This window comes from Schistocerca piceifrons, chromosome 3 (assembly GCF_021461385.2).
Source record: "Schistocerca piceifrons isolate TAMUIC-IGC-003096 chromosome 3, iqSchPice1.1, whole genome shotgun sequence".
Taxonomy (NCBI): Eukaryota; Metazoa; Arthropoda; class Insecta; order Orthoptera; family Acrididae; genus Schistocerca; species Schistocerca piceifrons.
Genome location: NC_060140.1, coordinates 872,986,923 through 873,011,382, shown reverse-complemented (window position 1 = coordinate 873,011,382; position 24,460 = coordinate 872,986,923). Strand labels below are relative to the sequence as shown.

Below are 24,460 nucleotides of genomic sequence, written 5' to 3'. Positions count from 1 at the left end.
TTAACTAATCTCTTTCGGCATGTATTGACATTCACCTACTTTTTATTCAATGACCAGTATTACGAACAGACAGATGGAGTTGCGATGGGTAGTGCGTTGTCTCCTGTGATCGCAAATTTGTTTATGGAAGACTTCGAGAAACGTGTATTGGAGTCTGCGCCTTTGAAACCCACCCGTTCCTTCAGATATGTTGATGATACCTTTGTTGTTTGGCCTCATGGTAGGGAGAATTTGAATGCCTTTCTAAAACATCGGAACTCGATCCAACCGAACATTCATTTTACGATGGACGTGGAAGAGAATGGTTGCCTTCCCTTTCTTGACGTTTTGGTTAGGTGGAAGGATGATGGATCATTGGGACATTCAGTTTACAGGAAACTTACTCACACCGACTTATATTTATAGGCTAATAGTTGTCACCATCCGACTCAGCATGAAGGGGTACTTCGTACTTTGGTACGCAGGGCACATGTCATTTGCGACACTGAGATTCTGACAGCTGAGCTGTCCCATCTTGAAGCTACTTTTTGTCAAAACGGTTATCGTGAAAGACAGATTGAGCTTGCGTTGCGATATCGACCAACTGTGCATCGTGTGAAGGATGATAATACTGAGTCGACACCTAAGTCTACTGCCTTTTTGCCTTACGTAGGAAGCACCTCCAACAAGATCAGTCGTATTTTACAGAGATATGATGTGAAATGTGTTTTCCTACCTCCATCTAAAATTAGAATGCTTTTGGGTTCCGTTAAGGATGATCTTGGTCTGCGTAAGGCCGGTGTATATCGCATTCCTTGTATATTTGTGAAACTATCAGGACCGTGAGGCCCGATGTACTAGGCATAAACGACACATATGATTACAGCAGCCAAGTAGATCTGCTGTTGCCGAACATTGCTTTGATACTGGTCATCCTATATTATACAACAACACCGAGATATTGGCATGCACGTCTAAGTATTGGGACTGTCTTATCAAGGAGGCAGTTGAGATTAAATTAGCGAGCAACCTCGTAAACGGGGATGGAGGTTTTTCTTTAAACTCTGTTTGGAATCCTGCTCCCTCCCTTGTCAAAAAAAAAAAACAAAAAAAACAGAGGGACAGAGTCAATGTTACATGGCCTGTCCGTTGTAGTTTGCCTTGAAAATGGCGTGGTGTGCTCCCGCCGAAATATCAGCGATTGCTGTTAATATTACCGGGCTGAATTCCCGTAAGTTGTTTGAAAATTGTGAATTACTGTCCCACGCGTGGGCTGCTGTTAAAAGCTCAGCACAAAGGGCTGCATTTCGAGTGATGCTGTACCGGGAAGCACAGACTGTTGAGGAATGGCGTGTTCAGCTATGAATCGCTGTTCTCTACTACCTCGGGTGAGTATCGTCGGCTTGTTTGGTAGCGACCTGAGAAGTTCCATTCCTTCAATGTCTTCATGTTACTACTTCATAGTGGTGTGTGTGGAGGGGGGAGGGGGGAGGGGGAGGCGGGGAGGAGGGCATCGGGTATGAGTTTAGGTCACGGATGGCAGCGATTGTGGGAACACAGACGGATATCCTACGTCCTCCTCTTTACCTCTCATGCGACAGGGTAATGCTCGTCCATGCATGGCAAATGTGTCTGTGAACACCCTATAAATTTGAACAACATGGCCCAGAGGAGCAACAGTGATCTGGTAATACAACCGGGTTAAAACAACAGTCTAGATCGCTGTAATATTTTGCTAATGACCGATTTCGACTTCTACATTAAGTCACCTGCCAAAAACGGGAACCACCTGGCTGTTGCTGGCGGCTCCTCGGGTGCTCACACGACAATGCATCAGTTTGCGATTGTGTTCCCACGTGATCATCCCAGCAGCAGCTAGACGGGGTTCATTTTCTGAAGATGACTTCTGCATGAAGTCGAAACTGATTATTAGTAAAATATCATTGCGATCTAGACTGTTGTTTTAGTCTGTTCTCTATGAACTGCCTACATGATGTTGAGAGACTCCCGTGGTCAGGAAGACGCTCAGACAGTTTCGTGTTGGATCAGCCCAGACATCAGCTCTATCCCAGTTCCAGTAACGAAGATATGAATAACTACTTAGAACATTGCGTACCGGATTACATCAGAAGATAATAAAAAATGGATCAAATGGCTATGAGCACTATGCGACTTAACTTCTGACGTCATCAGTCGCCTAGAACTTAGAACTAATTAAACCTAACTAACCTAAGGACCCCCCCCCTCCCATGAACCATGGACCTTGCCGTTGGTGGGGAGGCTTGCGTGCCTCAGCGATACAGATAGCCGTACCGTAGGTGCAACCACAACGGAGGGGTATCAGTTGAGAGGCCAGACAAACGTGTGGTTCCTGAAGAGGGGCAGCAGCCTTTTCAGTAGTTGTAAGGGCAACAGTCTGAATGATTGACTGATCTGGCCTTGTAACAATAACCAAAACGGCCTGCCGTGCCGGTACTGCGAACGGCTGAAAGCAAGGGGAAACTACGTCCGTAATTTTTCCCGAGGGCATGCAGCTTTACTGTATGATTAAATGATGATGGCGTCCTCTTGGGTAAAATATTCCGGAGGTAAAATAGTCCCCCATTCAGATCTCCGGGCGGGGACTACTCAAGAGGATGTCGTTATCAGGAGAAAGAAAACTGGTGTTCTACGGATCGGAGCGTGGAATGTCAGGTCCCTTAATCGGGCAGGTAGGTTAGAAAATTTGAAAAGGGAAATGGATAGGTTAAAGTTAGATATAGTGGGAATTAGTGAAGTTCGGTGGCAGGAGGAACAAGACTTCTGGTCAGGTGACTACAGGGTTATAAACAGAAAGTCAAATAGGGGTAATGCAGGAATAGGTTTAATAATGAATAGGAAAATAGGAATGCGGGTAAGCTACTACAAACAGCATAGTGAACGCATTATTGTGGCCAAGATAGATACGAAGCCCACACCTACTACAGTAGTACAAGTTTATATGCCAACTAGCTCTGCAGATGACGAAGAAATTGAAGAAATGTATGATGAAATAAAAGAAATTATTCAGATAGTGAAGGGAGACGAAAATTTAATAGTCATGGGTGACTGGAATTCGAGTGTAGGAAAAGGGAGAGAAGGAAACGTAGTAGGTGAATATGGATTGGGTCTAAGAAATGAAAGAGGAAGCCGCCTGGTAGAATTTTGCACAGAGCACAACTTAATCATAGCTAACACTTGGTTTAAGAATCATGATAGAAGGTTGTATACATGGAAGAACCCTGGAGATACTAAAAGGTATCAGATAGATTATATAATGGTAAGACAGAGATTAAGGAACCAGGTTTTAAATTGTAAGACATTTCCAGGGGCAGATGTGGACTCTGACCACAATCTATTGGTTATGACCTGTAGATTAAAACTGAAGAAACTGCAAAAAGGTGGGAATTTAAGGAGATGGGACCTGGATAAATTGAAAGAACCAGAGGTTGTACAGAGTTTCAGGGAGAGCATAACGGAACAATTGACAGGAATGGTGGAAAGAAATACAGTAGAAGAAGAATGGGTAGCTTTGAGGGATGAAGTAGTGAAGGCAGCAGAGGATCAAGTAGGTAAAAAGACGAGGGCTAGTAGAAATCCTTGGGTAACAGAAGACATATTGAATTTAATTGATGAAAGGAGAAAATATAAAAATGCAGTAAATGAAGCAGGCAAAAAGGAATACAAACGTCTCAAAAATGAGATCGACAGGAAGTGCAAAATGGCTAAGCAGGGATGGGTAGAGGACAAATGTAAGGATGTAGAGGCTTATCTCACTATGGGTAAGATAGATACTGCCTACAGGAAAATTAAAGAGACCTTGGGAGAAAAGAGAGCCACTTGTATGAACATCAAGAGCTCAGATGGAAACCCAGTTCTAAGCAAAGAAGGGAAAGCAGAAAGGTGGAAGGAGTACATAGAGGGTCTATACAAGGGCGATGTACTTGAGGACAATATTATGGAAATGGAAGAGGATGTAGATGAAGATGAAATGGGAGATATGATACTGCGTGAAGAGTTTGACAGAGCACTGAAAGACCTAAGTCGAAACAAGGCCCCCGGAGTAGACAACATTCCATTGGAACTACTGACGGCCTTGGGAGAGCCAGTCCTGACAAAACTCTACCATCTGGTGAGCAAGATGTATGAAACAGGCGAAATACCCTCAGACTTCAAGAAGAATATAATAATTCCAATCCCAAAAAAAAGCAGGTGTTGACAGATGTGAGAATTACCGAACAATCAGTTTAATAAGCCACAGCTGCAAAATACTAACACGAATTCTTTACAGACGAATGGAAAAACTAGTAGAAGCCGACCTCGGGGGAGATCAGTTTGGATTCCGTAGAAATACTGGAACACGTGAGGCAATACTGACCTTACGACTTATCTTAGAAGAAAGATTAAGGAAAGGCAAACCTACGTTTCTAGCATTTGTAGACTTAGAGAAAGCTTTTGACAATGTTGACTGGAATACTCTCTTTCAAATTCTAAAGGTGGCAGGGGTAAAATACAGGGAGCGAAAGGCTATTTACAATTTGTACAGAAACCAGATGGCAGTTATAAGAGGCGAGGGACATGAAAGGGAAGCAGTGGTTGGGAAGGGAGTAAGACAGGGTTGTAGCCTATCCCCGATGTTATTCAATCTGTATATTGAGCAAGCAGTAAAGGAAACAAAAGAAAAATTCGGAGTAGGAATTAAAATCCACGGAGAAGAAATAAAAACTTTGAGGTTCGCCGATGACATTGTAATTCTGTCAGAGACAGCAAAGGACTTGGAAGAGCAGTTGAACGGAATGGATGGTGTCTTGAAGGGAGGATATAAGATGAACATCAACAAAAGCAAAACGAGGATAATGGAATGTAGTCGAATTAAGTCGGGTGATGTTGAGGGTATTAGATTAGGAAATGAGACACAAAGTAGTAAAGGAGTTTTGTTATTTGGGGAGCAAAATAACGGATGATGGTCGAAGTAGAGAGGATATAAAATGTAGACTGGCAATGGCAAGGAAAGCGTTTCTGAAGAAGAGAAATTTGTTAACATCGAGTATAGATTTAAGTGTCAGGAAGTCGTTTCTGAAAGTATTTGTATGGAGTGTAGCCATGTATGGAAGTGAAACATGGACGGTAAATAGTTTGGACAAGAAGAGAATAGAAGCTTTCGAAATGTGGTGCTACAGAAGAATGCTGAAGATTAGATGGGTAGATCACATAACTAATGAGGAGGTACTGAATAGGATTGGGGAGAAGAGTGGTCTGTGGCACAACTTGACCAGAAGAAGGGATCGGTTGGTAGGACATGTTCTGAGGCATCAAGGGATAACCAATTTAGTATTGGAGGGCAGCGTGGAGGGTAAAAATCTTAGGGGGAGACCAAGAGATGAATACACTAAGCAGATTCAGAAGGATGTAGGTTGCAGTAGGTACTGGGAGATGAAGAAGCTTGCACAGGATAGAGTAGCATGGAGAGTTGCATCTAACCAGTCTCAGGACTGAAGACCACAACAACAACAACCTAAGGACATCACACACATCCATGCCGAAGGCAGGATTCGAACCTGCGACCGTAGTGGTCGCTCGGCTCCAGACTGTAGCGCCTAGAACCGCACGGCCACTCTGGCCGGCAGAAGATAATAGAACGGCTTTATGACACCCTTCGGATGAGTGCGTGGATGTCGTTTTGATGAGTGGGTTCATAATGTCAAGGTCTTTGTAAAGTCCACCATTGTGTAATTGGCGAAACAGCATCTCATACCCATTCAACCTGCGAGGTTCTATTTCGATCCCTCGTAGAGTGGCTGGCTGACATTACTTTTGTTACCTTCTTTTTGCCTAACATTTCTGTGTACTTGTAGTTAAGCTAATCGACTTTTAAATTGGAAATACAGATCTTTGATGAGCATGACTAAAATTTTAGCTTGTTAATTATATTCTTTGTCAAAGCGATGTTTATAAATCGTGTTGAATATTTTAATGATTTCAATACTTTAATCTGCGATGATGAATTGATTAAGCTGTAAATTGTATAGTAAAGTCGTATATAATTAAATAATAAAATTTATTACTGTGTTGCATGCTTTAATACGAAAATTGCTCTAAAATGTCCCCTTGTAGAGCCCACACCACAGGTCCAGCCTATGGGGCAAATAGGTCCTGAATACGATTTTAGTGGTGCGTTTATTTCTGACGATACCGTTTGTCCAGATACCATTTCGTAGACGTTCGCGGTCCCTCACCTACCCGTTTGCTGCACGCGCGCGTATCTGCTCACTCTGCTGACAGAGATGGCCCAGCCCAGTGGCAAGCCCTACATTACCTAGCTAGTACCGGCTGGTTATAATTAATGTGCAAAAAATGTTCAAATGTGTGTGAAACCTTATGGGACTTAACGGCTAAGGTCATCAGTCCCTAACTTTACACACTACTTAACCTAAGGACAAACATACACACCCGTGCCCGAGGGAGGAATGCCGGAAATTTGCCACGCCGGACATTTGCCACACTTGCCCCTTCGCCAGATAGCTTCAGTAGCGATACCTCATGTAAGGGACGCCCTTCCTCGTACTCTTTCTGTCCGCTTTCAAACCGCCGTCTCCACATATTACTCGATACAACCAGTACGTAAGGAACCTTCTTCTTCGACATCTTGGCGAAATACGGAGCTTCTGTTTCGAAATCGAAATATTTATAACTTTTGGGAAACGAAAGCAATACCGACGATTATGTCAGTGTGTAATTAGTTCTGCCAAGTATAAATATAGATCCATCTGTCTGTACGGTAGCTTCCTTTCACTCTTACTGATTCCGATAGAAACAGTCTATCGCCATGGGAGCAACAAGAAAGGAACGATGTAAAGAGAATGCGAATGTACGCTAATCATTTCTTTTTGATCACTGCATTTGTGCCTACTTTAATTACTACAGCTGCATGCCCAAAAGACAATAAGGAAGGAAGAAATGGGTATGTGAATGTTTGAAAAGAAGAACGACATAGTCCATATTAATTTACTCTCTAAAATCCGGTATCACTTGCGGCGACACATTAGTTAATAAAGTGTAGCGGGACAATGTTCAGAACATGACAAAGTACGTTGACTAAATAGAGATAAGAACATCTATGATTGACGTGTCATCTAAAGTCGACGTACAATTTTAAAATGTTAGAAATGAGGAAATGAAGTAATACAGAATGCTATGCTTGTAACGTACGTTGTTGTTCTACATTGTTTAGCTCTGGTATTTTCAGGGTCACAGAGAAAGCATCCTAGTTTTTGGAGGGAAAAGCCGTAATTGTAATGATGTGCACTACATCAGAAACAAGAAGCACAACTTAAGGAAAAAATAATGTAATGTGTGTTCCGGCTCACAAGCGACATTGTAGCAGATAGTTCCTGTGACTTACTATGGGCTGAGGTTATACTGGACAATCGGAGTAAATTAATAACTGGCTCCTTTTACCGACCACCGGTCTGACATGAAACAGTTGCTGAACAATTCAAAGAAAACTTGATCTCATCACAAATAGGTACCCTACTCATACAATTATAGTTGGCAGTGACTTCACTCTACCTTCTGTATGTTGACAAAAATACATTTTCCGACCCTATTGTAGATAGGAAACAACTTCCGTAATTGTTCTAAATGCTTTTTTTTAAATTATTTTGAACAGTTAGGAGGCCATTGAAATTGTAAATGGTTACGAAAACACACTTGACGTCTTAGCCACAAATAATCCTGAGCATCACAACGGATAAAGGGATTAGTGAGCACACAGTCGTAGCGAGGCTCAATTCCGTAACAGAGAAATTCACCAAAACTAAACGCGAAATATATCTATTTATAAAAGCAGCTAAAAATTCGGTTGACGTCTTTCTAAGAGACAGTCTCCAATCCTTCCAGACTATTTAAGACCATATGTGGCTTAAGTTCAAAGAAATAGTATCAACAGCATTCGAGAGATTCATACCAAATAAATTAATAAGAGACGGAACTGATCCCCAAAGGTACACAAAACACGACAGAAAGCTGCTGCAGGAGCACCGAAAAAGGCACGTATAATTTAGACGAACGCAAAATCTCCAAGATTGGCGAAGTTTTACTGAGACTCGAAATTTGGTGCAGATTTCAATGCGAGATGCATTGCGGGTGAGGAGGAGGATGAGCAGGAGAAGGAGACAAGGGACCGAACCCTTCGGAGCAGGTAAAATCGTGGCAAATGTCCGCATACCCCGACCCCGAGGGAGGACTAACATCCGCCGGGACCAACCGCACAGCCCATGACTGCAGCGCCTCAGACCACTCGGCTAATCCCGCGCGGCAATTAGTGTGCAGCTAGTCACAGAGGTCCAGTGTGTGCTGTAATTATCGTCTGGTAGCGAAACTTAGTAGATATTCTAATGCGTTAATGCTGTACAGATTTAAGCTGGAAAAAAAAGCTCCAACTTCGGCCACCAGATACTGTGAATGCAAGAAAGACGTACAGAAATGTTTCCATATGTAATGGATTAGAAAAGGGATGTGGGCACAAAAGATCAAATAAGTGAGGAAGGAATAATATTGATTTTATTATTATCTGCCGCTTACACAATTCGTTCGCTATGGGCACTGGAGATGTCAACGAGACACTGTACAGCGCCAGATTTAGCCTTGGTGGCCAAAATTGAAACTATTTTTTTTCAGCGTAAATTGATTTCAGATTAACATATTAGCATGTCTACAAACTTTCGCTGCCGTATTATAATTTCAGCCCACACAAGACCTTCCTGAGTAGCTGCAATTTAATTACCGTATAAGCATCCAGTACTAATCGCGACTGGCAGTGATTGAGCGCCGAAATGCTAACACTGCACTGGCACTGTCGCCCTGTAACTGATGCGCCGAAGCTACCGGCCCCAGTCGGCTATTAAGGCAGACCTGTGACGTACACACCTCGTCGTGGACCTCCTGGGGCGACAGCAGCAGCTGGCCGTGCGGCGCGATGAGCACCTCGGCCAGCGGCCGCCTCTTGGCCGGCTCGCGGTCGCCGCCGGGGTGCTGCCTCTTGTAGGCGATGCCGCGCGCCACTAGCCGGTGGATCTGGCCCTTGCGCTCCCGCAGCCAGCGCGCGCCCAGTGCAGTCGACACAATGCAGACCACCTGCAGCCACGGCCGGAACACTATGCGCTGCAACACCGAAGGCTCAGGTTCAGCGCCTTCCAATGAATTAATTATTGCACAGCATTCATTAATAACAGCATTTTATTGTCTTCCTGTTATCTTCTGACAAACGTCTCCATGCAGGGCGTCGACCTTTAACTCATCACGATGCTCCACGATTTCGTTGAAATGGAAATTTGTGGTAAGGTCTTATGGGACCAAACTGCTGACGTCATCGGTCCCGAAGCTTACACACTACTTAATCGAACTTACGCTATGGACAAAACACACACACACACACACACACACACACACACACACACACACACGCCCGAGGGAGGACTGTAACCTCCGACGGGGGAAGAGGGAGGACGGGTGCCGCATGGACAGTGACAAGGCGCCTTCGACCGCTCGGCGATTTCGTTGATACGATCGTTATAAAAATATCGTGTTCTGCCGCGTTTTCGTCTGCCAGATGGTTTCCGTTTGTTACATGGCTGTTTTTTTTTCACAATTGTCCCGTAACATGTTTAATAATCCAATATGCAGATGTAATTAGTAAATCAATTCACTAACGCTGTATGGAAAATGCTAGCAATTATCACAAACGCCAATGGCTACAAATCTAATTAGGTCTATCTCTTTTCCTTTTGGTATGTGAAGTAGTCTTGTAATGTGCTGCGTGGGGCTTTAAGATGTCTGTCTAAAGGTGAGCGTCACTAGGAGAATCACATAATTTGTAAAAATGTTTCTGCTGAAATCCAAAGTCTCAGCCAGGTAAATGGAGGGAAGAGTACTCTTCCGACCAAACACTGGAGGAGAGACAGTAATATCAGAAATTGAGCCCGCCTTGATTCAAAACACCTTGCTATTCGTTTATTTCTTTATTATCCCAAACTATTATCTCTGGCCAAGATAGAGCAGACACGGAGGATCACGCTAGCGAAGATATGGGCTGCAAATGGGAAGATTCGTTAAGATAAGCGACTTTGACCAAGGGCAAATTATTATTACGCAGACACTTTGAACGAGTATCTCGAAAACGGTGAAATTCGTCGAATGTTGACGTACTACTGTCGTGAGCATCTACGGAAAGAGGTAGAACAGCGAAACTACAACCAGGAGCTAAATGGTTGGACGTCCACGACTCTTCACAGAACGTGGGCTTCGAAGGCTTGTCTGCTCTGTAAAGCAGGAAAGCTGGTGATCTGTGGCATCTGTGCCAAAAGAGCACAATGCTGGAGCACGCGCAAATGTTTCGGATCACACCATTCATCGTGCGTTGTTGAACATGGAGCTCCACAGCAGACCATCCCTGCGTGTTCACATGTTGACCTTCGACATTGTCAGTTACGATTGCAGTGGGCACAGGACCATCGGGACTCGACCGGCGATCAATAGAAATGTATGGGCTCTTCAAGTGACTTACATTTTTGCTACACTCGTCGATGGACGTCTCCACAAACGCCGTCATCGAGGTGAACGGCGGTCGAAACGTGCAGCGCACCACAGACGCAGGTTGGTGGGAGCGATATTATACAGTGGAAGACATTCTGCTGCTCTTTCACGGGACCTGTGGTAGTAATCGAAAACACGCCGACAGCTGCGAACCACCTGCATGCCTTCATACTTGATGTATTCCCTGACGGTGATATATTCCAGCACTGTAATTGTCCGTGTCTCGGAGCTAAGACCATGCTAAAATCATTTGAAGAGCATTTTAGTGAAGTCACATTGATGACTCGGGGACCAAATTCGCCTGATGTAAATCCTATGGACCCATCTGTGCTCTATCGGCCGCCAACACCGCGCACGCAAATCAGCGGCCCGTTTTTTAAGTGAATCACATAACCTGTGCCTATACATCTAATGCCACATACATCCACAAACCTACGAAAAACTGTCGGATCCCTGATACTGAGAATCAGAGACGATTTCGGTCCAAAGATGGACAAACAAGCTGTTAAGCACGTGGTCATTGTGTTTTGGCTCAACAGTGTATGAACTCGACACAGACTTATCAGACCTGCGCCGTTGCTCAAATGTAGCGCTGAAGTAGAGCAAATTAGGGCAGCTGTGTGCAATTAGAGGCTCTCCATTTTTCATGCTTTTTGTCCAAAGATCTCGACTTCGTGCTATATTATTTGTGTGCCAATAATATCTGTCAAATTTATTACAGTATAATCAAATCCCATGTCACTTATTTTGAAATCTGTCGTTTTGACGTTAATGTGAGAGGTAAAGGATGAACTGCATTGTGATCTTCCTCAGTGGAACAGTTTTGGGCGTTTAGTATTCTGGCCTTCTCTGTGCCATCCTTCGTTTCGATGCCATTATGATAAGAGTGTCTGCACAGACAGTTCTGATCCATTTACTTATTTAACGTAAGCATTTTCTGTCAAGTCGGTTGACAGAATTTTAATTTCTAATTCGTTGGACGCTACAAGTACCTCTCTCCTTACGCTAACATTGCTTTGTTTAGTTTTTGTTTGCCTGTGTGATTTTAGCTATGTTTAAATTTGCAGTGAAGCTTTCTTTGCTCTTGTAGCAGCTTTCTAACACGGCTCTCCAACCACGACAGGTCTTTCTCATCCGTAACAACTTCGTTCGACCCATACCGGTGCAAAGCGTATTGGACATTACTGTTGAAATTTGTCCATTTATGCGTAACATATCCAGTGATGGAAATGAAATTTTCAGGTTAACCACTCGGATAACCTGAAATCTGCTTCTGGTAGCGGCCCTTTAACGCTCTCTTGAGGTGCGTGAGTTCTAAGTGAAAGGAAGTCCTCTCCCTTCCCTCTGCCCCCCCCCCTACCCCTCAATCTAGTGCTTCGGAACCAATTGCCTTTCTCCCGAATTGTTAGGCTTGCAATCCTAATCATTTAACCGATTGGGTTCTCAGGATGATCCACATTACACTCTAAATAAAATAAAAATATAGGTTTCATTTTCTCTGTATATAAAAGGCAATGTCCTAACTGACTGACTGGCACACCATCGCCCAGTCCAAACCCCCTAAGGATGTTGTTGTAGTCTTCAGTCCTGAGACTGGTTTGATGCAGCTCTCCATGCTTCTCTATCCTGTGCAAGCTTCATCTCCCAGTACCTACTGCAGCCTACATCCTTCTGAATCTGCTTAGTGTATTCATCTCTTGGTCTCCCTCTACGATTTTTACCCTCCACGCTGCCCTCCAATACTAAACTGGTGATCCCTTTATGCCTCAGAACATGTCCTGCCAACCGATCCCTTCTTCTAGTCACGTTGTGCCACAAAGTCTCTTCTCCCCAATACTATTCAATACTTTCTCATTAGTTATGTGGTCTACCCATCTCATCTTCAGCATTCCTCTAAGGATAAAAATTTGAAATCTGGAGAAGATGTGGATAAGTTTTGTATTTTAGAAGGTCTTTTTCGAAATTACAGCCCTAAGGGGATGAAATAGCGGATGAAGGATTTTTTTGAAAGTATATCGGTATTAAGGGAATTTTTAAGCTAGAAGTAGGCAAAACTGGTATTTGATGTCTCAGTCAGGAAATAAAAAATACATGTTTCAGCACTTTTGCAATTTCAACCACTAAGGGGGTAAAATAGTGGGTGAAAGTGTTTTTTGAATATAAATAATTACTAAAGAAGTACTAACGGGTTCCTAAGGCTACATCTATGGCACCTGGTATTTGACTTGTCGGTAAGAAATTAAAAAATGAGTGTTTTAGTGTTTCTGCAAATTCAGCCCCTAAGGGAGCACAATAGGTGATGAAAATTCGTGTGAAAATATTTAGTCACATTAAAAAAATTTTAAAGCTAAATTTATGAAAATCAGTATTTCACTTCTCGGTTGGATACAAAGAAATATTTGTTAAGGGGTGAAATTTGCCTTGGAAATATCTCTACAAGACCGCAGAAGGCACGAGTAACAAAATTTTGGACTCCAGCTACAAAAACCGCTTTTTGGTCAGAAGTTCGGAAAAGACTATCCCTACATGGCCATAATTACCTGAAAAGCTTAGAAGGTGTTGCAGTTTGTAAACAACTTACAAATTGGATTAAATAAAAACAAAACAAAAAATCTCTGCAGGCCATACAGTTTACGCGAGCGAAGCAGCGGGCACTAACAAGGAGACGGCACGACCATGGGGTCGGGGATTTGTCCGAAATTTTGTGTGGTGAAAGAGGACCCCTAACATCTCACGTGGTTAAAATATTAGGACGCACTACTCGGAAAATCGATCCAAAGTTTCTTAGATGCCTTATGAGTATAAAATGTAGTTCATTGCCGAGTCGCCGTCTGGCCTACATGGTTAGCGCTCGGACTCTTACGGCAGAGGTCTCGGGCTCGATTCCTCCTCCGGCACTTTTTTTTTCTTCTGTTGCTTGCAAAATTGCAGCGCATTGTTACAGGAGAATCGTGAAATTAATTCCCGGGAAGATTGTATAAAAATTCATTCTATAATTCACCATCAATTATCGTCACCAATATCCCGAGACATGATTCAGTATGTCTGGTTTGCCTCAAAATTATCAGAAACTCAAAACATTTTCGTAAATGTTAATGGGGCATATTTTTATACAGATTTATTGCAAACGCCCTGTGATTGTAAGAAATCCTCTTTTGTATGCTGCGGAAGATGTCGCAAAAGCCGGCCGAAGTTGCCATGCGGTTAAAGGCGCTGCAGTCTGGAACCGCAGGACCGCTACGGTCGCAGGTTCGAATCCTGCCTCGGGCATGGATGTTTGTGATGTCCTTAGGTTAGTTAAGTTTAACTAGTTCTAAGTTCTAGGGGACTAATGACCTCAGCAGTTGAGTCCCATAGTGCTCAGAGCCATTTGAACCATGTCGCAAAAATTATTGCTTTGTTTGTTTTTACGATAATTACCACTGCGGTTCTTGTTTATAATTATTATATGTATAAAAATAATTGAATGTTTCCCAATCGACTGTTATTCTGATTAAAAACCCAATGTTTCCCCTCATATACTTTACAATGAAAAACCCACCGCCATGAATTGTGTTGTTGGACAAAAAGAAAATACTTTTTATTCAATAATGTAACTAATTTATTAAAGATAATGTAGGTTTGGGAATCTTTCTGAATAATTGGTGGAATAATCAAAGAAAATGAAACAGAAGAGAAAAAAAGTGCTGGAGGAGGAATCGAACCCGAGACCTCTGGCGTAAAAGTCCGCGCCCTAAACATCCAGGCCAGACGGCGGCTCGGCAACGGGCTAACATTTTATACTCATAAGGCACCTAAGAAACTTTCTTTGGATCGATTTTTCCTGGGATTTTCTGAGTAGTGCGTCCTAATATTTTAACCACGTGAGGTGTTAGGGGTCCTCTTTCACCACACACAATTTCGGACAAATCCTCGACCCCACGGTCGTGCCGTCTACTTGTAATTTAGTTGTTAATAGTGGTCAAACGGCGTAAGCTTACCTGGATTGCTTTCATGGATTTGTAAAAGTCCGTAGAGAAGTGCACCTGCTTGCTATGGTCTGGCTCCAGCTGGTCCAGGCCGACGCCGAACAGGGTGGAGGTGAGGGTCCGGAGAGCGGACTGGAAGAACGTGGGGTACACGTTGAGCTCTGTGCCCTCCGCCGCAGACAGCCGCTCGCACACGAAGCGGCCCGCCTCGTTGAACGCCCCCATGAATCGGCCCAGCACCTGCAGTTCCGCACCCACCAGCGCATCAGCCACTCTACTAAACTTGTACTAAGCTATCTGACGTCTTAACTTACCTGTCAGGCTGGTAACAGTAAATAAAACTAGGCTAGCTTCAGAAGATTATTCCCTGGTCTTCACACATTTGATGAAGATAACAGGTTTAGGGTGCTCAACAGCTTGATCATCAGCGCCCTGACTGGGCATCAATACACACATTTTTTGTGTCTGAATTCTGCCTGTTCTCATAAATAAAATTACTGTGACGATTCCCCAGGGACACATATTAGCAGTTTTCTTCATATGGACGGCTATGTTGACACAAATATACAGTTTGTCGCTGAGACAATAAATGTATCTTATCTTGTTATGTATTAATATCCAATAATTGTTAGGAAAAAGGTTTTTATGTCAAGTACAGCTCAATGGTTCAACGGCGGCTGATTAATTAATGCCTCCATTGACAATGCCATCTCCGTAGTTAAAGAAGAGTCATCTTGGATATTAATAAACCTGTGCAGCTGTATTTAATCCTTTATTTTTAGATCAATACCGGCTTTCAAGGCACTAGGAGACACATTCAGGTGAACATCAGCATAACAATAAATCAAGAAGGAATAATAACCCTGAGATATCCACTGATATGGTAATTTTTTAAAATTTTAAGATTTTCATTTTTTTAATAAAAACTTTTAAAAATTCTTGCGTAAGAATATTAAAGTACACGCGTCAAAAAAAGTTTTGCATCACCCCGGTTGCCAGAACTCCTGAAGATAGACATTGACCGTGGATATTGTATCACAGACAGTCCCTTTGACTGTTCAGAGACGTCACTAAACCCGCCCAAAGATGTAAACAACTTTGCATGATCAGCGCCTATTAGGCAGAGGGGGCCCGACAGCCGATCCATTCCAGTCATTCCACCAGGAAGGAGGTACATGACTCGTGTTGTCTGTAGTTCAAAAATGGTCCAAATGGCTCTGAGCACTATGGGGCTTAACTTCTAAGGTCATCAGTCCCATAGAACTTGAAAACTACTTAAACCTACCTAACCTAAGGACATCACACACATCCATGCCCGAGGCAGGATTCGAACCTAAGACCGTAGCGGTCGCGCGGTTCCAGACTGTAGCGCCTAGAACCGCTCGGCCATCCCTGCCGGTGTCTGTAGTTCAACCACGCCTAGACGGTCAACACCGCAGTTAGATCGCGTCCGCATTGTTACTTTATGCCAGGAAGGGCTCTCAATAAGGGAAGTGTCCAGGCGTCTCGGAGTGAACCAAAGCGATGTTGTTCGGGCACGGAGAAGATACAGAGAGAGACAGGAACTGTCGATGATATGCCTCACTCAGGCCGCCCAAGGGACGGCCGCTACCTACGGATTATGGTTCAGAGGAACCCTGACAGCAAAGCCACCATGTTGAATAATGCTTTTCGTGCAATCACAGGAGGTCGTGTTACGACTCAAACTATGAGCAAAACGGGTCAGGGAAACGATCGAGGCGCTCAGTTGGGAAATACTAGGGCACGTGGCTCACTCTCCAGACTTGGCTCCGTCCGATTATCATCTGTTTGCATCACTGGGACACGCTCTCGCTGAACAACGCTTCAATTCATATGAAAATATACGAAAATAGCTCGTTCACTGGTTCGTTTCAAAAGAAGAATTTTTTTTTTTTTGCATGGCATTCATAGCCTGCCGGAGTGGTGGGAGAAATGTATTAATAGCAAAGGAGATTATTTTTAATAAAATATTGTTTTTCAGTTTCAAACAACAGACGTGTAATTATTGCAACCAAGTTTGATACTTATTATACCAACAAAAGTTTTGCATCACCCCAGATCCCGGAACTCCTGAAGATAGACGTTAACTGTGGACATTGTATCACAGACACAGTCCCTTTGACTGTTCAGAGATGTCACTAAACTCGCCCAAAGATGTAAACAACCATGCATGAGCAGCGCCTATTAGACGGAGGGGGTCCGATAGCCGATCAGTTCCTGTCATTCCACCAGGACGGAGGTACACGGCTCGTTTTGACTGTAGTTCAACCATGCCTAGACGGTCAATACCACGGTTCGATCGCGCATGCATTGTTACTTAGTGCCTGGAAGGGCTCTCAACAAGGAAAGTCTCCAGGAGAGGAATCCTGACAGCAACGCTACCATACTGAATACGACTCCAACTGTGCGCAGTGGGCTGCATGACGCGCAACTTCACTCCCGACGTACACAGCGAGATCCAGCTTTGCAACTACGACACCATGCAGCGCGGTACAGATGGGCCGACAACATGCCAAATGGACCGCTCAGGATTGGCATCACGTTCTCTTCACCGATGAGTGTCGCATATGCCTTCAACAAGACAATCGTCGGAGAATTGTTTGGAGGCAACCAGGTCAGGCTGAACGCCTTAGACACACTGTTCAGTGAGTGCAGCAAGGTGGAGGTTCCCTGCCGTTTTGGGGTGGCATTATGTGGGACCGACGTACGCCGCTGGTGGTCATGAAAGGCGCCGTAACGGTTGTACGATACGTGAATGCAATCCTCTGACCGATAGTGCAACAATATCGGCAGCACATTGGCGAGGCATTCGTCTTCTTGGATGACAATTCGCGCCCTCATCGTGCACATCTTTTGAATGACTTCCTTCAGGATAACGACATCGCTCGACTAGAGCGGCCAGCACCTTCTCCAGACATGAACCCTATCAAACACGCCTGGGTTACGGTGAAAAGGGCTGTTTATGGACGACGCGACCCACCAACCACTCCGAGGGATCCACACCGAATCGCCATTGAGGAGTTGGACGATCTGGGCCTTGATGAACTTGTGGACAGTATACTACGACGAATACAGGCGTGCATCGATGCAAGAGGATGTGCTACTGGGTGTTAGAGGTACCAGAGTGTACAGCAATCTGGACCTCCATCTCTGAAGGTCTCGCTGTATGGTGGCACAACATGCAATGTGTGGTTTTCATAAGCAATAAAAAGGGCGAAAATGATGTTTATGTTGATCTCTACTCCAATTTTCTACACAGGTTCCGGAACTCTCGGAACGGAGGTGATGCAAAGTTTTTTGATGTGTTGATGTGTGTAGTTATACATACACAACGAAAACATTACAGCTTGAAAGTTCGGATCTTAGAACCCAACATTCGTTATCCGCCAGAAACACGGCTAACAGGTGGTATGTCATTGAATAAAAAAGTCGGAGACATGGATTCCAATCCATTATGGTGGGTGGGGTCTAAACAAATTACACCATAGCGATCCACTGTTAAGATGAAAATGTATGAAAAAGACAAAGAAAACCTAAAATATACGCAGTGTTTCTATTAAATTTCGGATTCTGCCTACAAAGTCTTTCATCTTAATTTTGATAGTAATTTACAAAAATTGGTTCAACACAAAAAGGCATTCTGGGGGGAGCATCTTTTAAAACGTAATCTTATTGATACACGGAGGAACCTGGTTGTCAGCTGACAATTACGTTAGTGAAAATGCCTTTTGACACTAAATGACGAAGTGGAAATGTTGTTTTTAAGTAAAACCGCTTCAGACGGAAGGGAGGACTTCGTGCTGAGCTCTCTTACGAACCCAATTTGTGTCTGTCGTAGCCGTCTAAAAGATGCCTTTTTGTTTTTAGTAATGTTACGTTGGCAACAAGTTATCTACGTTGGTTTACGTTGCCGTGTGATGGTTGATTGTTTATAAACTAAATATGTAATAAGTTGACGGTATCTTTGTATTAATGTATTGACAAGGAACCGTAATATTGACACAATGAACATGTGGGGTTCTAAAATTCGGCTACATAACCGAGAACAAAGAAATCATTTCAACTATAGGGCATTTAAGCAATTCCTATACTTGTGGCGTCTAACATATAGGCCTACATCTGACCTTGAATGGATTTTTGATTCTGAAGCATAGTGTACACTGTTTGCCGCCCGGAGTGGCGGAGCGGTTCTAGGCGCTACAGTCTGGAACCGCGCGACCGCTACAGTTGCAGGTTCGAATCCTGCCTCGGGCATGGATGTGTGTGATGTCCTTAGGTTAGTTAGGTTTAAGCAGTTCTAAGTTCTAGGAGACTGATGACCTCAGCAGTTAAGTCCCATAGTGCTCAGAGCCATTTGAACCATAGTTTACACTGTTTCTAAACTGTGACAGTAACACTGTGTACTATAATGGGATTCCAACACCAAATCCTGACTTTCGCGGACAAAACTAGTACAGACAGTTACCCAGTTATCACGACACTCCATCACAACTTTATTTCCACCAGTAACTCACTCGTAAGTTTGCAACTTCATCGAAACTCTTTATCTTGCGGTGCTAACGCCCACTGGAAGAAAGGATGTTACGGAAGAAAAGGCTTATCCGCAACGTAGGAGATTTTTTTAGAGTATCTTTCACTGTGAGCCGGCCGCAATGGCCGAGCGGTTGTAGGCGCTTCAGTCTGGATCCGCGCTGCTGCCACGGTCGCAGGTTAGAATCTTGCCTCGGGCATGGATGTGTGTGACCTCCTTACGTCAGTTAGGTTGAAGTAGTTCTAGGGGACTGATGACCTCAGATGTTAAGACTCATAGTGCTCAGAGCCATTTGAACCATTTTACTGCGGAGAGTGCCCTGTTTTCAAATTTCCTGGAAAATTAAAGCCCTGGGCCAGGAGTTAGAGAGACGCTGATGGCATTGAAGCTCAGATCGGGTCGTGAGCCATGCATGATTGTTTCAATCGATGATGACACGGTAGCCGAACGTGATCTGTCTGTGGGAAAAACACCACGCAGTTTTAATCTCACAGGAAGTTCCATAATAGTCCACAATTCACGGCAGCGTGAAGGATTTATTCTGTAAACGAATTCCTAGGCTGTGGCTACACCGTTCCTCCACAATACCTTTTTTTTGTAGGAGTGCTAGTCTTGGAAATTACGAAGAAGAGTTTCTAGGAAGTTTGGAAGGAGGCACTGTCGTAAATAAAGCTGTGAGGGCCAGTAATAAGTCGCGCCTGTATAGCTCAGTCGGTAGTGTTAATGCCTTTGAAAGAATGTTTTCGGTGTGAATCCCAGGGCTGCTAACAATATTAAAGTACCAGCAAGTTTCAGAACAACTATACTTGCGCACTCTGATGTCTCTCACAGCTGAGTTAATTGTGTGGCGACTGACCTCAGTGTGGAACGTCGGCAGGACTATCTTGCGGTGTGCCTTCCAGACGTCATCCTTGTTTGTGATGAGCCCGTCTCCTATGAAGTAGCGCGTGGGCCGCAAGAAGTAGGGGTCCCTTTGGCGCTGTCTGCAGTCGACCAGCACCGCCTTCACGTCCTCGGGCTGTGTCACCACCACGAACAGCTTGGGCCCCACGTAGAACCTAGAGCCAGCAGACATCTCATGACCGTCCGCAGCTTCTACAATACATCACTCAAATCTCACAATTTACTAGACTCTCAACCACTAATGCAAGTACTGCAAAGCCATTATGTAGCAACGGAAAGGTTCGCCGTGACTACCTCTTTTTCTTTTAGAAACCAATTACTGCACTGAATTACTTGCTCAGATTGTCATAACCACCTTCAGATCAAATTATTGCCATAGCAGTAATATGATCTGAAAGTGACAACTGAAATGAGCAGTTCAGTATAATAATGTTATTTAGTCGGTGAAACAAAAATTCCTAAAAAACAAAAAAAAGAGCACTTGCGTTATACAGTGCTTCAGACCTGCCATGTAGATAACTGTTGTCGGTAACAGGGAACCTGATCTTTATCGTCTTAAAAGAGTGCTAGCCAAACCGATAAGAGCCAACAGAATGGTAAACCATACAACGACATCACTGGAAAATAGATACTATACGTGATAGACGTGGTTAGTGAGAGTCTGATGGTTCAAATGGCTCTGAGCGCTATGGGACATAACATCTGAGGTCATCAGTCCCCTAGAACTTAGAACTACTTAAACCTAACTAACCTAAGGACATCACAGACATCCATGTCCGAGGCAGGAGTCGCACCTGCGACCGTAGCGGTCGCGCGGTTCCGGACTGAAGCTCCTAGAACCGTTCGGCCACCGCGGCCGACCTGTGTGAGTCTGAATCAACGGATAGAAATTAGTACGCTCCAATGAGGCGACATTGCAGAAATCCACGAATTTTAACATTCTATCACAGATTTTTCATCTACATAAGACCACGTGCACTTTTGACTATATTATGCAAAGTAAAAAGTGTGAAGAGTAAAAGGAGACGTATGTAGGGTCGACACTATATTTCATTAGTTAACATGGAAAACGGTGCAGTAACTAAAAACAGCGAGAAAACTAAAAGAGCACTTCATCTCGTCTTTTTGTAGTTAAAGGAATGGATCAAACACGGATGGTGAATAACGAAAACAGTAACATTCGGGAAGTGATACGCCACACGTTGTGTATAACGCCGTTGCAAGTATGAAAATGGAGCAGGTGCTTGAAAATATTCCAGTAAAAATGTTTGACAGAGGAAAATTAACACAAAAGCAATTTTTTATAAAAATTTACAGCATCTCTGTCGAGGAACACCAGTCTCCAAAACAAGTATAATGCAGTACCTTTCTGTTTCAGAAGGGAGGATACAGACAAGATATCAAAGACTGTAAATCTATCAACCAAGGTCTCTGATGTACAAAATATTCATTAATCAGGCGAAGGAACAAACATTGACAGCCAGTTCCCAAACGCTTGTTGTGGTGTCATCGCCAGACACCACACTTGCTAGGTGGTAGCCTTTAAATCGGCCGCGGTCCGGTAGTATACGTCGGACCCGCGTGTCGCCACTATCAGTGATTGCAGACCGAGCGCCGCCACAAGGCAGGTCTAGAGAGACGTCCTAGCACTCGCCCCAGTTGTACAGCCGACTTTGCTAGCGATGGTTCACTGACAAAATACGCTCTCATTTTGCCGAGACGATAGTTAGCATAGCCTTCAGCTACGTCATTTGCTACGACCTAGCAAGGCACCATTATCAATTGCTATTTATCTTGTGATGCATGTACCGTCAGACCGATGTTCACCATTTATGGATTAAAGTTAAGTATTTCAGAAGCTACGTACTTTTTTTACTAGACTCAACTCCTTTAACTGTTCCAGACCTCACGCCAGCCTGCGTGAGCTTAAACGCGTGCCTTTCGGCTATCTCATAGTGGCTTGGCTGTCTTGCCAAGTCACAACACTTGTAGTAGTGACCGATAGGCACAAAACTAAACCAAATGCGCAACCAATAACCGATAACTATTACAAGCACTGTATGGCCAACAATAGTTCTCATTCTGGTCTGGAATGCTGTTGACGCGAGGCGACCCGCAACGGGAAATACACACACTCTCTCGGTTATGTTATTAGAATACATCTGTATAATAAAGTCCCTAGAATTCGATCGAACGAATAACTTCTGGTTTCTTTGTTTGCCCACAACTGAGTTGCAGAATAGTTTTGTTCTGCTACATCTACATCTACATCCATACTCCGCAATCCACCATACGGTGCGTGGCGGAGGGTACCCCGTACCAAAACTAGCATCTTCTCTCCCTGTTCCACTCCCAAACAGAACAAGGGAAAAATGACTGCCTATATGCCTCTGTACGAGCCCTAATCTCTCTTATCTTTGTGGTCTTTCCGCGAAATATAAGTTGGCGGCAGTAAAATTGTACTGCAGTCAGCCTCAAATGCTGGTTCTCTAAATTTCCTCAGTAGCGATTCACGAAAACAACGCCTCCTTTCCTCCAGAGACTTCCACCCGAGTTCCTGAAGCATTTTCGTAACACTCGCGTGATGATCAAACCTACCAGTAACAAATCTAGCAGCCGCCTCTGAATTGCTTCTAAGTCCTCCCTCAATCCGTCCTGATAGGGATCCCAAACGCTCGTGCAGTACTTAAGAATAGGTCGTATTAGTATTTCATAAGCGGTCTCCTTTACAGATAAACTACATCTTCCAAAAATTCTATCAATGAACCGAAGACGACTATCCGCCTTCTCCACAACTGCCATTACATGCTTGTCCCACTTCACATCACTCTGCAATGTTACGCTCAAATATTTAACCGACGTGACTGTGTCAAGCGCTACACTACTAATGGAGTATTCAAACATTACGGGATTCTTTTTCCTATTCATCTGCATTAATTTACATTTATCTATATTTAGAGTTAGCTGCCATTCTTTACACCAATCACAAATCCTGTCCAAGTCATCTTGTATCCTCCTACAGTCACTCAACGACGACACCTTCCCGTACATCACATCATCATCAGCAAACAGCTGCACATTGCTATCCACCCTATCCAAAAGATCATTTATGTAGATAGAAAACAACAGCAGACCTACCACACTCCTCTGGGGCTACCCTGACCTCCGATGAACACTCACCATCGAAGACAACGTACTGGGTTCTATTAAGAAGTCTTCGAGCCACTCACATATCTGGAAACCAATCCCATACGCTCGTACCTTAGGAGTCTGCAGTGGGGCACCGTGTCAAACACTTTCCGGAAGTCAAGGAATATGGCATCAGTCTGATACCCTTCATCCATGGTTCGCAAGATATCTGGCGCACCAGAGCGACGATTGCATATTTTACTGATCTGATATTTCCAGTTCGACAACAGCTTCTAATGAGGAACTCTCATTTCCGTTCTATAGCGTATAATGATGAACTTTATTTTCACTCACTCTGTTGGCACTAAATTTTGGTTATGGTCAACAACTATAAAGCAAAAGTTCCCGACTATCTTGCAGCTGTGTGCATGCCGGAATGATTCCTTCAATAGCCCCATGACTTATTTCCTGTGTCAACATTGCCCAGTGCCAATTCGTGTTTGCCACTGATAATTCAGCCAGGATGTTAAAACCTAATCTCTTCTTTTTTCGTTGAGAAGTTATTTACTAGATTCGTTCCGGAAAAATGAGATTCCGGTTAACACTTTATTAGCCACGCATAGAGCATAGGAAGGTTAGAGGAAAACGACGGCCATCCTCAAGGCCTTAAGCTGAAATCTAGCATTATCGTTAATTCGTGAATCAATACATCAAGCCCTTGAAATTTCGTATTCTACTGTTTGTTTACAGACTTTATGCATGGCGCGCTCCGTTGGACCTAAGCAGAAATCCTTGGAGCCCCAGAACTGGTCATTAACGGTCTTTGAAGGACCTCCACCTAGATTATATCTTAGAGCAGGGCCACGCTAAATTTCACGTGTGCAGCGTGTGCGGGCCACGTGCTGGCCACGGCTGTGCTCCTTCCCGGAAGTATCCGGCACGGCGCGACATTGCATTTCGTATTGCGTTTTTGCATTTTTCATTCTGCACAACTCTCTCCATTTCGGCAGAATCGGTGGTGTCAGTGCTTTTTCCTTGTGGTATGAAGGACGTTCGTAGGTATCGCAGCTATTTGCAGAAAAAGAGGCAGTCTAACGATCCATGAAGCCTTTAAAAATGAATGGGACTGACAAGAGAGGGATGAGAAGTCTCAGTACCTATTAGCTGTCTCATAAGTAAAGGGAACTGCAAATTTGCTATGAAACTATATTACAATACCACACAAAAAGAATTTAAAGATTTAGTTAACAATGGAAAAGAAACAAATTACAGCGATCGACCGACGGGATTCGTTATTCCATGCATCAGGAAGTAAATC

General features: G+C 43.8%; 1 protein-coding gene across 1 annotated transcript in view; it reads right to left on the bottom strand.

The window, feature by feature from the left end:
• LOC124789139 (cytochrome P450 4g15-like) overlaps nucleotides 1-24,460 on the bottom strand; it is a 64,232-nt gene that overhangs the window by 23,637 nt on the left and 16,135 nt on the right. The window contains exons 2-4 of the mRNA XM_047256432.1: nucleotides 19,967-20,168; nucleotides 14,571-14,798; nucleotides 8,926-9,159 (exon numbers count right to left, since the gene is read on the bottom strand). Coding sequence (XP_047112388.1) covers nucleotides 8,926-9,159; nucleotides 14,571-14,798; nucleotides 19,967-20,168 — 664 coding nt within the window. The remainder of the gene's footprint in view (nucleotides 1-8,925; nucleotides 9,160-14,570; nucleotides 14,799-19,966; nucleotides 20,169-24,460) is intronic.